At 36.7% G+C, this 14,131-nt stretch overlaps 1 protein-coding gene across 3 annotated transcripts in view; it reads left to right on the top strand.

Annotated features, from left to right (window-relative positions):
* itgb4 (integrin, beta 4) overlaps nucleotides 1-14,131 on the top strand; it is a 61,230-nt gene that overhangs the window by 27,942 nt on the left and 19,157 nt on the right. For all 3 annotated transcript variants that reach the window (XM_056463971.1, XM_056463970.1, XM_056463972.1), the window contains exons 24-33: nucleotides 1,563-1,711; nucleotides 2,276-2,455; nucleotides 3,238-3,386; nucleotides 4,073-4,280; nucleotides 5,907-6,227; nucleotides 6,838-7,001; nucleotides 8,979-9,159; nucleotides 10,083-10,220; nucleotides 10,316-10,498; nucleotides 11,978-12,112. In XM_056463971.1, the coding sequence (XP_056319946.1) occupies nucleotides 1,563-1,711; nucleotides 2,276-2,455; nucleotides 3,238-3,386; nucleotides 4,073-4,280; nucleotides 5,907-6,227; nucleotides 6,838-7,001; nucleotides 8,979-9,159; nucleotides 10,083-10,220; nucleotides 10,316-10,498; nucleotides 11,978-12,112 (1,808 nt within the window). The remainder of the gene's footprint in view (nucleotides 1-1,562; nucleotides 1,712-2,275; nucleotides 2,456-3,237; nucleotides 3,387-4,072; nucleotides 4,281-5,906; nucleotides 6,228-6,837; nucleotides 7,002-8,978; nucleotides 9,160-10,082; nucleotides 10,221-10,315; nucleotides 10,499-11,977; nucleotides 12,113-14,131) is intronic.

Genomic DNA, 14,131 nt, shown 5'->3' with positions numbered 1-14,131 from the left:
CAGAACAAAACCCACAAAGTTTTGAAAACTCATGGAGATAAGTTTAACAAATATCTGTGTACTTGAATATTGGTTAGTTGTCTTTTGTTGTCCTTGGTCAAAAACATGCTCTCATATTATTAGTGCGGTGTAAGCATTATCTAAATCAATTTTACACAGATATAAAAATTTATTTAATCTAAGTGAAGTTTATTCATAAACTAATTTCGAGAGGATCACGTGCTTATGATTGACCACTGCTGGTCCCGCATTAGCTAATGATGGACCTCCAATCAGATGATTCCTAAGTTACTATATATAATCACAGTCTTCATTCCACATTTATCTTCGTCTGGAAGAAACCCCCCTTCCTCCCGTTCTCTTCCTTTTTCTCATAAATTGGGTGGCACGGTGTCCCAGTGGTTAGCACTGTTGCCTCACAGTAAGAACACGACCAGCTCTGGTCCTTGATTGGCCGATTGGTGTTTCTGTGCAGAGTTTGCATGTTCTCCCCATGTCTGCGCGGGTTTCCCCCGAGTTCCCTGGTTTCCTCCCACTGTCCAAAGATATATATTTATATATATTTCCCAAATGATGTTCAACAGAGCAAAGAAATTTTCACAGTATGTCTGATAATATTAATACTTATTTGTTTTTTTTTCGGCTAGAAACCATTTTAAGGTCAAAATTATTAGCCCCTTTAAGCTATATTGTTTTTCGATAGAACAAACCATCATTATACAATAACTTAACCTAATTAACCTAACCTGCATAGTTAACCTAATTAACCTTTAAATGTCACTTTAAGCTGTATAGAAGTGTCATGAAAGATATCTAGTAAAATATTATTTACTGTCATCATGGCAACGATAAAAAAAATCAGTTATTGGAAATGAGTTATTAAAACTATTATGTTTAGAAATGTGTTGACAAATCTCTTTTAAACAGAAATTGGGGAGAAAAATAGATATAGATTCTGACTTCAACTGTATGTCATACTAAGCTAAACGAGAACTTTGTCTAGCACCCAGCATCAGTATCTTTCCTTCTCAAAGTAGTTCACCTTAGCCACTTCAGCCGGGGAGTTTTTAAGATCTACCTGAGCTCAAACTCCCCTCGCTCTGCGAATGGGAGGGAGCCCTGTGCTCGAGGATCCCTTGAGCTCAGGGCTCTCTCCCGGGACAGCATGTGATCTCTTGAAATAAATTGTTGCATGTTTTATGATGTGCTTTAATACATTTCAATGTGCATTCTTTTTATATTGTAGTATATGTAGACATTACATGAAACATCAGGTCATGAAAATTTACTTGAAAGTCCTGGAAAAGTCATGAAGTTTTAGTAGTAAATATGCAAATGAACCCTGTATATATCAAAGAATCCAGAAAAAATGCATTATGTATTCCACCATACTGATTCCAAAAAACCCCCAAAGGACTAAAAGCGTTTTAGCATAAGATTTTCAGTCTTTCCTCCTAATATCAAATGAGTTAAATGAGAACTGAAGCTTTCTTTACATGACAAAGGAACACATTTCTAAACTCAAAAAGGGAAAGAGTAATCTTTTTTTTTTGCATCCACAGACAGAACAACACAATTGTGGACACAGTTTTATCTGCCCCTCGCTCCAGTTACCCAGATATTGTAAAACTGACAGATAAACAGGTTCATTCTGGAAACTTCCGGGACCTGAAGGTGATTCCAGGCTACTACACTGTGGCTTCTGATAGAGGTACAGATCCCACACAACACAGAAGCCCTAACAGTGATAATTCACCTAAAAATTTAAACTCTGTCATCACTTTCTGACCCTCCTCTTGTTTCAGAGCTGTTTGGTTTTCTTTCTTCTTTTGAACACAAAAAGTTTTTAATGATAATTTTTTCTCGGTAACACTTTATTTTGGTGGTCCATTTGAGTATTAGTAGACTGTCTGCTTGATATCTGTTGATACTGCTCCTTTAACTGACATTCAATTAACTATAAGTAACTTTGCAAGTACATGTCAACTTACACTAACCCTAACCTCAACCCTAACCCCAACCTAATAGTCTACTTAAAATCTAATGAGAATTAGTTGAAATGTAACTTAAATTCAACAAATAGACCATCAAAATAAAGTGTGACCAAAAATAAACTTATAAAGGCTTGTAAATAGATATGGGTGAATAATTTTTGAATTAATGCTCATATTTGGGGTGAATTTTCCCCTTAAAAAATTAATTTGAAAAAATCCCTACTGCAATAATTTCTTGCCTGTTGTAACATTTTTCGTGTCTTTTCCATCTTGTCTTGTAGAAGCAGCAGGCGCTGTGGAGTTTCCGGAGAACGTGGAGTCAGTGGATGTTCGGGTTCCTCTCTTCATTAAAGATGAGGATGATGAAAAGAAGGAGCTGCTTGTGCAAGCTGTTGATGTTCCAGTCGGAATCGCAAAGATTGGAAAAGATCATGTCAACATTACAGTGCTTAAGGAACATGGTAGGGAGAAGTCAATTTTCTAAATCTATGCATCTAAAAAGGGATACTTCACTCAAAGATGGAATTTCTATCATCATTTAAACGTCCTCCACTTATTCCAAACCTGTTTGAGTTTCTTTTTTCTGTTAAAAACAAAGGAAGGTATACTGAGGAAAAACCATTGAGTTTCATAGTATTGTTGTTCCTATTATGGATGCCAATTGTAGCTTTTTTAACAACAACATTCTTTAGAATATCTTATTTTGTGTTCAAGAGAAAAAACGAAATGCAAAATTATTTAGTATTTTGGGTATCTCTTTAAAACAACAGAAATGTACTTGAGAGACAGAATATTAATGAAATATTTAGTATTTGGGGTAAACTATCTCTTTAAAACAACAGAAATGTACTTGAGAGACAGAATATTAATGAAATATTTAGTATTTGGGGGTAAACTATCTCTTTAAAACAACAGAAATGTACTTGAGAGACAGAATATTAATTAAATATTTAGTATTTGGGGGTAAACTATCTCTTTAAAACAACAGAAATGTACTTGAGAGACAGAATATTAATTAAATATTTAGTATTTGGGGTAAACTATCTCTTTAAAACAACAGAAATGTACTTGAGAGACAGAATATTAATTAAATATTAAGTATTTTGGGGTAAACTATCTCTTTAAAACAACAGAAATGTACTTGAGAGACAGAATATTAATTAGATCAAGTTTGTTTCAAGTATTAATATGAGAATGTATGATGTATCATCGGTTTTGTTCTGGTTTGTTTGTTCTCTTGTAGCATCGAGTGTCTTTACCTTCCTGGAGCCGTCATATACCTACAGCCGTCAGGATGGAGTGGCCAACATCCCGATCAAACGTCAGATTATAGAGGATGGACGGACACAAGTCACATACAGCACAGCAGACCTCACTGCCAAAGACAAGAAGGTAAAATACACCAGCTTCCTTCATAATGGTTTGTTCATTCAATTAGCCCTCCTGATGCCTTCAAGCCATGCAACATAGTGATGGATATTTTGACCAGCTTTGATTAAAAATGCATGGGAATATATTATTGTCTATAAACATTTGCAATAAATTGAATTTAAGTTATAATTCAAACAAATATAACTTTTAAATATTATTTATAATTTATATTAATTATTTATAATGTTTTTAGATTTTAGTTTTTTCCATTTGATATAGGGAAAATGCTAATATATTTTACAGAAGTTTACTGATATTGATATAACTTCATAGTTATACTTAAAGGTGCTCCATGCATTCTAAAAATACAACATTATACCATTGTTTATAAGTGGTTATAGCAAAAAAAAAAAAAAAAAAAAATATATATATATATATATATATATATAATTTTTTATGAATAATAATGGTCTTCTGAAAGTCTTTAAGCTTTTACAAAGTAATTTCCTTACTAAAAACTTTTCAATAGAAACAATATGTTTTATAAAAACACTCATGTATCTCTTCCAGGTCAAAATGGCCCAGAATGCATTATGAGGGTTAAAGACATATCTAACACATCTCATTGTCTGATTAATTGAAAGAACATTCATTGTTTGATTGCAGTATTTTTTTCTTACTCCTTGTTCCATTCTCTCCTTGTACAGGACTATATCTCGGTAGATGGAGACTTGAGCTATGGACCAGGTGAAACGGAGAAGATGGTCCCAGTGAAACTACTGGAGCTTGGGGAGCAAGACGGCCTGCTGGAGGACAAACAGGTTAAACAGTTTGTGATGGATCTGAGTAACCCACGACAAGGCGCTAAACTGGGCCGTTACCCACGCACTGTTATTACCATCGCGGATAAACCAGGTACAAATGAAACCGTTTCTACGTTTTTTGTGTAAGCAAGTGTTTTACAGTAGTTCAAAAATGGCTCTCTCAATGTTCTCAAGCTATTATATTTGAATTCACACAAGTGCCAATTTCATCCATAACGAAGAGGTGTCGGATCCATATCCAGGCTTTTTTTTAATTCACAGAATTTCAGCAAAGTACGTTGCATACTGTAAACTAGCTATCTTTTTTGGTCACATCCATTGTGCATGTTTATTTTCCTCATTTCAAATCTAAAAAATGTTAACAGATTGATATTTTTCTGATCCTATAACTCTGTGGTTAGTTGTTTTGGAAAATATAAACAGACGTTTCAATATAATGTTAACATATACTTTCTATGTGAATTTATGTTTTGATTTTTTACTCCAAATGTCACATCCATATGATTTGCTTACATATCTGGAAGAACAGTTTATTGTTATTCCTCTTTAAGAGCCCCTATTTTGCATTATTAAAGGTCATATTTTGGTTTTGGGCGTCTCCAACAACAGGCTGAAATGCATGCAAGGTCAAAAAACACTTTCATTGTCTTATGTGTTTATTTTTACCTAATTATCCCAACGACTCCAATATGATTCACTCAGCGATTAATTTGTACGCAAATTAATTTGTTCCCCTCCTTTACGTGAGGCTAATCTGCTGTGATTGGTCCAATGACCCAGTGTGTTGTGATTGGTCGACTTGGTTCAGCGTGAGACAGAGAAAAGAAATGGCCACCACAGCTATGAAGTAGTAGAGAGCAGTGAGAGCCCAGTAAAGCAATGCAGTTAAACACCTGCATATTGCCCTACTCTTCACTCTAATCCAAAGTAATAACAACGACACACATTCACTATTAATCACACAGTGGCAAAAGTTGAACTATTTTGTGTGAGGAACAGCTGATGGTGGCAAAAGACAAACGGCAGAGCATTGCGAGTTCAGAAATGCTTTTAAATTGGCAATGGAAGTATGCGTCACATTTTCAACATGGCTTTGGATGCAATATGTGAATAGCCCTCACAGATTTAACCTGAGAGGTACAGTACAAGCACTGACCTATAATAGATAAGTGATTACAAGCCATGTGGAGCGATTACTACTTGCAATACAAAATTAAACAAAACGAGGCAACAATTTTAATTACACTTGCATGTTATGATCCGGGGAAAGAAGAAACTGGTCCATATAAACTGAAACCGTTACTGACAAACTGTCAAAGTCCCATACATACTAGTCTCTGTTGTTCCTTCAATAGCAAACGGCCAGCAAATCCCACATTGCAGCATAGATTGCAACATAGGCTGCTAGTGTCTAAAGGAAAAGGCGCATTCACATTTTACCGGATCTGGAACTACATATTTGGTGATGTACCACGTCGACATCGATGCGTTCAGGCAAAAGATCCAAACCCAACACGATTCATTTATTCAACTCTGAGTCAACTTTTCACTAAAGAATCAATCATTTTAAACATGATGCACTTTCAGATTTAACCATCAGCTGGATGTTTTCATTCACTTAGTGCTGTGTTACACACTGCATTGAAGGCCATTTTCAAAAACTCAATATAGGGACTCTTTAATATATACATAAACATAATCTCATGTCTCCTCACAGAATCCAGCGTTGTGGCGTTTAAGAAGAGTACTCAAACTTTCAGTACCACCGACCCGCTCTACACCATCCCGGTGGAACGCACTGGAAACCGTGAGACTCCGGCCACTGTGCACTGGCGCACTAACAAGGCCTCACGCTTCGACATCTCCAGTCCTCTCAAATTTGCTCCCGGTGAAGCTGAAAAAAATATCCTCATTGACCCTCGTACACATCCATCTCCCATCATACCTGAGAAATTCAACCTGGAACTAGTAGACCCAAGCAACAATGCAATTATCGGAAAGAGGAAGACCACGGAGGTGATCGTCACTGATGGTCGAGGTGAGGTGGAGAGAAAAGTGGATGTCTTGCAAATGCAAAAACTTTTTTCTTACCTTAGTATATGGGACCTTAATTTTATGGGAAAATTGACCCTTACCCATCTTCAAATTATGGGTAGCACTTCCAGTTTAGGAAAGTTCTGCTAAAATAATTCATATTCATAGTGAAAAATGAGAATGAGCAATTCATTTGGCTTTGTGCTTTATTTTTAGCCATCTTAAAATTATTTATACTTGGTATTTTAATAAGACATTAGCATCACAAGCATATCTGAGGCCAAAGCTCTTTTGAGTTCACTGTTTTATTCCTACAAATTATGTTCTCTTTTTATTCCATACAGTACATTAATAGTCCAAATTGTGACTCGTGAGTTTTTTGGGGTTGTGTGTGGTCTGCTAAAAGTAATTTTGCTTGTTCTAATATATATATTTATAAATTTTCAAATGGCTGAACTGTGAAGAGAGTTATAAGAAAGTCGTTGTGACCCATTTTTAAAACATTACAGATTATTTACACTTAATGAAAGTTACTTTTGCATTTTGGGAGTAGGAAAAAGGCATATAATCAGGTGCTATATATAATAATCTCTATTTGCATTTGAACATTTCAGGGGATGGTAAAATTCAGGATTTCCAAAAGATGGAATATGTTACTCAAACACCCACATCTCCCGGAGGACGCCTCTATTCCCCGGCCAACATTAAAGCTGTTCCTACTGGCCCTAAAAACATCCGCCTGAACTGGAAACCCAGCCCAAATGCCAATGGTTACAAGGTAGGTCCTGTCAAATAATATCTTACACAAATATGGAGTCTTTTTAATTATTATTGTGTACATCTATTAAATTTATTTAGCAAAAAAATTGAACAAAACTACTCATAAATGAAGAAGCCCAGTTCATACCACTAATCCTGTTACTGATTACCGTAGACGCCTAGGGCTCTATTTAAACGATCTAGGCCCAAAGTCTAAAGCGCATGGCGCGAAAGCATTAAGGGCATGTCCGAATCCACTTTTGCTATTTTAAGTATGAATAAATGAACAATAATAATGAAATGTGGTCAAAAAACACACATCTTTTTTTATGCCCCATATGGTGATGCATACGTCTCCAAAACCCGACAGATGGACAAATATAAACTTGTTTTTATTAAAACAAATAATAATATGCATATAATAAATAATATTGGCTGACGCGGTGGCACAGTAGGTAGTGCTGTCGCCTCACACCAAGAAAGTCGCTGGTTCGAGCCTCGGCTGTGTCAGTTGGCATTTCTGTGTGGAGTTTGCATGTTCTCCCCGCGTTCGCGTGGGTTTCCTCCGCGTGCTCCGGTTTCCCCCACAAGTCTAAATACATGTGGTACAGGTGAACTGGGTAAGCTAAAATTGTCCGTAGTGTATGTGTGTGAATGAGTGTGTATGGGTGTTTCCCAGTGATGGGTTGCTGCTGGAAGGGCATCCACTGCGTAAAACATGTGCTAAATAAGTTGGCGGTTCATTCCGCTGTGGCGACCCCAGATTAATAAAGGGACTAAACCGAAAAGAAAATGAATGAATAAATAATACTGCTATATAATTTGCTATGGATTTGCTATTTAAACAACATGTCCCAAAACGTGAAAATATGGGTTTGAAAATAGCAACGAACACGTTATGCGCCTTATTGCGCCGCGTGTATGATAGGGCCCTAAGACTTTATCAACAATATAACCAATATCATTACTATGTCCTTTCTTAATAAAAGGACACATTTCTTTATAAATTCTTTATAATATCAATGACCACAAAGTTTTGAATAATAGTGTATGTGACACATGAAATGACAGGGTAGCTTGATATTTAGCCATTTACCTTTATACAGTAGAAACACAACAGGAGCTTCTCGTGTTCAATATTTTAATGTTTTCATGTGTGATTGTATCATTCATTCATCCATCCATCCATCCATCCATCCATCCATCCAAAATTAATAAATAATAATGAAGACTATGCGTCCACGCTTTTGGATGCTTTCATCTGTTATTTTGTGATGCCTGGAGGATATCCGCATGGGGGTTAAAAAAAACTACAGTAATTTATTATAAACATGTTTTTGAACCACAGTAAAGTGTATAATGTGTACAAATATTTGTTAATGAATGCTACAGAATACTGAAGCATAGTAAACTGATAAACTGTAATAAATACTGTTACGCTACTGTACGTAACGTAACTGTGGTGCATTGTGATAAGAAAACTGAAGCCTATTGAATAATTTGTTTATTACTACTGTTTTGTTGTACCACAGCAACAATATAATTACTACAACAGTTTAATTCAAGTAGTTATCTATAGTATGCTTCCAAACACTATTTACTGTAGTATTTTTTCATGTAATGTAATTATACAGTATGTACTGCATCGATGACAGAAAAATATATGTTAGTTCAGTAGAAATCTCAGACCTCTATATGGTATAAGGATCATGCCCAACATATGTGGTTATTTTCTATTTATATCACCTTTGAAATATGGTAAAAATTGCAGAAATACGGACTTTCCTCTATGCCTCCTATTCATTTTTTTTACTTCCTGCCTTCCATCTGAGTTTACAGTATGATTTCATAATTGAAGTTTGTGCATTCTTTCTTCAAAGCTTTGCTTAAAAATTACAATTATTGCAGTGTTTTTATTATTTTAGTTTTCAAGTAAACATTAACTTACCTAAAGAGGTAAAACATGCAATTTGAGTTATTATTGCTGTTATTGCAGGTGAAGTACTGGATTTATGGGGACCCTGAAAATGATGCTCAAGTGATGGATGTGAAGACGCCTCAAGCCGAGCTGACAAATCTTTATCCATACTGTGATTACGAGATGCGTGTTTGTGGCTACAATGCACTTGGAGATGGCAATTACAGTGATATCATCCAATGCCAAACTCTGGAGGATGGTAAGTTATTGTTCTAGTTTTTTTGAATGTTAACTGGTTATCTTCCAGGACCTTCGTTCCTCTTCAAAACACAAATTAAGATATTTTAGAGGAAATCCAAGGGCTCACTGATCCTCCATAGAAAGCAATGGTCCCAAAATTCCAGAAAGGTAAAAAAAAAAAACGTTGTCGCTGCATCTTTAGTGGTTTAATCAGAATATTACGGAGCTACAATAATACTTTTGTGCGAACATAAGAGAAGTTAATGTGTTGAATGTGAATATGTGCACAAAAAATGAATTCTCATAGCATATGGTCCGTTCAAATATGTTTTTTGTTTTTTTCTGGACTGAATGAGTCAGAAGTCTCTGAAGGATGAGAGAGCTCTCAGATTTAATCTAAAATCTCTTTTTTTATTAATTTTTTTACATTTATTTAAAGATTTGCAATGACAGAACAGTGGTATAGGTGTCTAATGTCGTCATATACAATTCTGTTATACAATTATCTATGGGCTAGTAATTCAAGTCTTTTGTGAGGGGTAAAATTAACAAAATATTAATAAATAAAAATAAAACAAAAATAGTCTTTCAAGATACATTCTCCAAAAACTCCCATAGAGGATTAATCTAAAACAGGGGTCTCCAAACTTGGTCCTGCATATTTAAGTTTCAACCCTAATCAAACACACCCGAACCAGCTAATCAGGCTCTTTGTAGGTATAGAAACTTCCAGACAGGTCTGTTGAAAACAGCTGGAGCTAAACTATGCAGGACACCGGCCCTCCCGGACTGAGTTTGGACATCCCTGATCTAAAATATCTTAATATGTATTCTGAAAATAAACGAATGTCTCAGGGGTTTGAAACGACAGAGTAACTAATAACAGAATTTTCACTTTTGAGTAAACTTACCCTTTAATGCTGCATTGCTTTACCCCTTCAGTACCTGGTGAACCTGGCCGTCTGGCTTTCAACGTCATCAGCCCTACTGTCACTCAGGTTAGTTGGGCGGAGCCAGCAGAAACCAATGGTGTCATCACTGCTTATGAGGTCATCTACACGCCCATCAATGAGGACAAGAGTAAGATCCTTAAAATATGGCACCTTAGTGTCAGTTTTGGGAGTTTATGCTTCTCTGCTGTATGCTCCATAAGTTCATGTTTTTTCTTTGTTCAGAGCCTGCAGGACCTTCTAAGAAGGTGATGATTGACAACCCTAAAAAGCGCATGTTGCTCATTGAGAACCTGCAACCTTCTCAGACCTACTGTTACAAAGTGCGCGCCAGCAATAAGGTGGGCTGGGGCCCATACCGAGACGCCACAATCAACCTGGCATCACAGCCTACCAGACCCATGTCAAGTAAGCGACTCACAAAAATTGGGGTGTCTCTGGCAGGGTTCCCACACTTCTTGAAAGGACTTAAAAGTGTGTGTGGGGGGGCAGAACACTTAGTAAGGACATCAGTAAGGAGGATGTAACCTTCTGTTTATGTATTATGGACAGTTTGTCACAAACATCATTCCAAAAATCAGCAATCAAATGACATTCCCATACTATTATTGGATTGTGGACATTGAGGTGAAACAGTGTTATTTATTTTACTATATTTATTTGGGGATATATAAGTACAATATTAAATTGCATTTCTTTAAATCTGTTGCAGACTGAAATATTCAAGGGTAGTCTGATAATATCATCCCACAAATGTTCATCAATGTCGCTTTTTAAGTTCTAACTCATGTCTTCTGCAATGAAATCAGATTGTCTGCTTTACACTGGTTTATAATGGAGTAAAATTTGGAAACAAAATGCTTAACTTTAGTATACTTAAGAAAGAATTTATACAAAAAGAAATCAGAACTTTTCAAGGTAACACTGCCGTGTCTAGTATGAATGAAATGTCTTATCTGCAGATATTTAAAGAAATCAATTTTAGGGATATTATGCTTTAAATGTAACTCCTCAAATGACATAAAAATATCCTCATGGAAGAGTTCATATATCCTGTATTCACCTTATTCTCCGCGTATGAGTGAGCGCTGCCATTTGAATCATTTTGGCTCAAGACTTCCGGTGTCATTCACTTCCATTCATTTTTAAACGTTAAAAACAGCTCATTTTGCTGCTTTGTGTTGCAAACTGATATTTTCTTATTATATTATTCTACTTTGTCTGTATAGTCATGCAAACACTTGTTTGTAGAGTAAGTAGTTTGACTGTTTTCTGCCGTTTATTATTCCTAGTCATTTCTCCCATAGGCGAGAGAATCGGAATCGGAATCGGAGGTTCTAAAACAATCGCTAAAACGCGCTCACTTCCGCGCTGAAGAATAAGGTCAATTTTCCCAAATTAATCCAGCCACCAAATTGAGAGCCCATATAAATATGGTAAAAATTTGTATTACTGGTCAGTGTGAATAAATTAGGCAGGTTCTGATTACAATTAAGAGATCTTTTGATCTGTGACCATGTTTTGATTGCTCTGATAATAAGTGGGTTTTCTTTTAACTTTTTGGGAATTTTTGAGAATTTGGGTGTTCTGGACAAGTAAGTTGATCAGAGAAACTGGGCTATAAAACTCTTGTTCAATATCTACCCACAGAGCATCTTCAGATTTATGTACCCAGTCTAGTGAGTGAAATGTTAAGTACAGTAAGTAGTGCTACATATGCTGGGGTATGAATTACAAAAGTGCTTGATTTAACATTAATGGTGCTTTTAAAAGTCCTTGAATCTGCTGTTCATGAAAGCGTGGGAACCCTGCGTTGATCTCAACTGCTACTGTTGTACTGACTGTGATTGATTGTGCTGTTTGTTCTGGTTTACAATAATCCTACAGTTCCCATCATTCCCGACATTCCCATCGTGGATGCAGAAGCTGGCGAAGAGTACGACAGCTATCTGATGTACAGTAATGAAGTCATGCGATCCCCAACGAGCAGCCTAAGGCCTAGCGTCACAGACCTGTCTGATGGTGGGTGTCTTTTGTCATCTGGTGACGTTGTCAAAAGTTTGGGGTCTGTTTGAAAGAAATTCTAATTTTTGTTCAGCATGGATGCGTTCAGTTATGTGCATTAGACCAACAACAGTGACAGTAAAGACATTGGGCTCTATTTTAACAATCTAGGTTCAAAGTCTAAACCGCATGGCGCAAAACCATTAAGGGCAAGTCCGAATCCACTTTTACTATTTTAAGGACGGAAAAATAACCCTGGCGCATGATCCAACAGGGTTGTGCTTATTCTCTTAATGAGTTATGGGTGTGTTTTGAGAATGACATGCATTAAACCAATCAGAGTCTTATCTCCCATTCCCTTTAAGAGTCAGTTGCATCGCACCATGGCACATTTGCTATTTACATGGCGGACTTTGTAAGTGAAAAAACACCTCTATTTTAGACCAGCACGCCTATGAGTCTACAAAATGGCGTAAATGGATTTGCTGTTTAAACAATGTGGTGCAAAACGTGAAAATTAGGGTTGTGCTGGTCTGAAAATAGCAACAAACCGCGCCAAACACATCTTGCACCTTATTTCACCAGGTTAGAGCCCATTAATTCAAAATTGAAGATAAAAATAATCGTTTCTCGAGCACCAAGATTGCACAGATTAACTATGATGGAAATCACTGAATGTGTAATGAATTAAAAGGTAAAAGTTTACATTGTAATAAAATGTCCCTATATTACTGTTTTATATCACACAAATGCAACCTTGGTGTCCATAAAAAAACAAAAAAAACAATCTTACCGACCCCAAACCTTTGTATTTGTTGAACATCCCTGCTGAAAAGACATATTTCCATGGTGAACAAGGATGTTTAATGCTAGTTTAACTGGTGGACCAGCACTATGGTGTACAGCATAGGTAAACTGGACGGTCATGCATCTCTTGGAAAACAGGATACCAAACGATGCTAGTCTTTTCATCAGGGAACTGAAACAAGATCTTGCTTACAAGAAAACACTTCAGTGCTTGTCTGCATCGCATGCCTATACATTTATGTTATTTCCATAACATTTTGTGCTACATTGACCTGTAGAAACTACTTATGAATAGCAGTCAGACATGGTCATATGCTTCCCAGTGTGGTGTATCAGAATGATGTGTTTACATCATTTGTATGCAGCTCCTGTTGAAATTGAAAAGCCCTTTCAAGTCTCCTTTCCACTTAAGACTCAACAAGCACTCGCCTTTGCCATTGTCAACAATGTCTTTTTCTTCCCTCTTGGCTTTGTGGTTGGGTTATTGGGCTCTTTATGGAAGTTGTTCTTTCTGTTCAGTGAATGTTGAGATACTTGGGATTCTTTGGCTTTGATTTGGCAAGAAGGCTATTTACTTTGCATTGCTAGTTAAACTAAACATCACTAGCATCATGGATGGGCTTAGAAGACATCAGCTTCCTACCTTTTCTTCCTTCCTTCTTGCCTGACTCTGGTTTTTAAAGAAACAGTTCACCCAAATATGACACTTCTGTCATCATTTACTGTCTTTCAGGTTGTCACAAACTGTATGACTTTATTACTTTCTGACACTGATTTGGAATGGATATATAGCTATGGTGGGGGTGACACGGTAGCTCAGGGGTTAGCACTGTGGCCTCACAGAAAGATGGTCACTGGTTCAAGTTCTGGCTGGGCCAGTTGGCATTTCTGTGTTCTCCCTGTGCTCGCGTGGGTTTCCTCCTGGTGCTCCGGTTTCCCCCACAGTCCAAAGACATGTGCTATAGGTGCATAATGGCTGAACTAAAATAGGTGTTGTGCATGTGGGAGTGTATGGATGTTTCCCTGTACTGGGTTGCAGCTGGATAGCATCCGCTGTGTAAAACATGTGCTGGATAAGTTGGCGGTTCATTCTGCTGTGGCGACCCCTGATGAATAAAGAACTTAGTTAAAGGAAAATGAACGAATATAGTTATGGTCAGTTTGGCTCGTGGTCTGTTTCAAGTGTTTTAAAGTTATTTGATTATTTGTGTGAGAAACAAAATAAAACAC

The sequence above is a fragment of the Danio aesculapii genome, chromosome 8 (genome assembly GCF_903798145.1).
Source record: "Danio aesculapii chromosome 8, fDanAes4.1, whole genome shotgun sequence".
Classification (NCBI taxonomy): Eukaryota; Metazoa; Chordata; class Actinopteri; order Cypriniformes; family Danionidae; genus Danio; species Danio aesculapii.
This window is presented reverse-complemented; position numbering and strand designations above follow the sequence as displayed.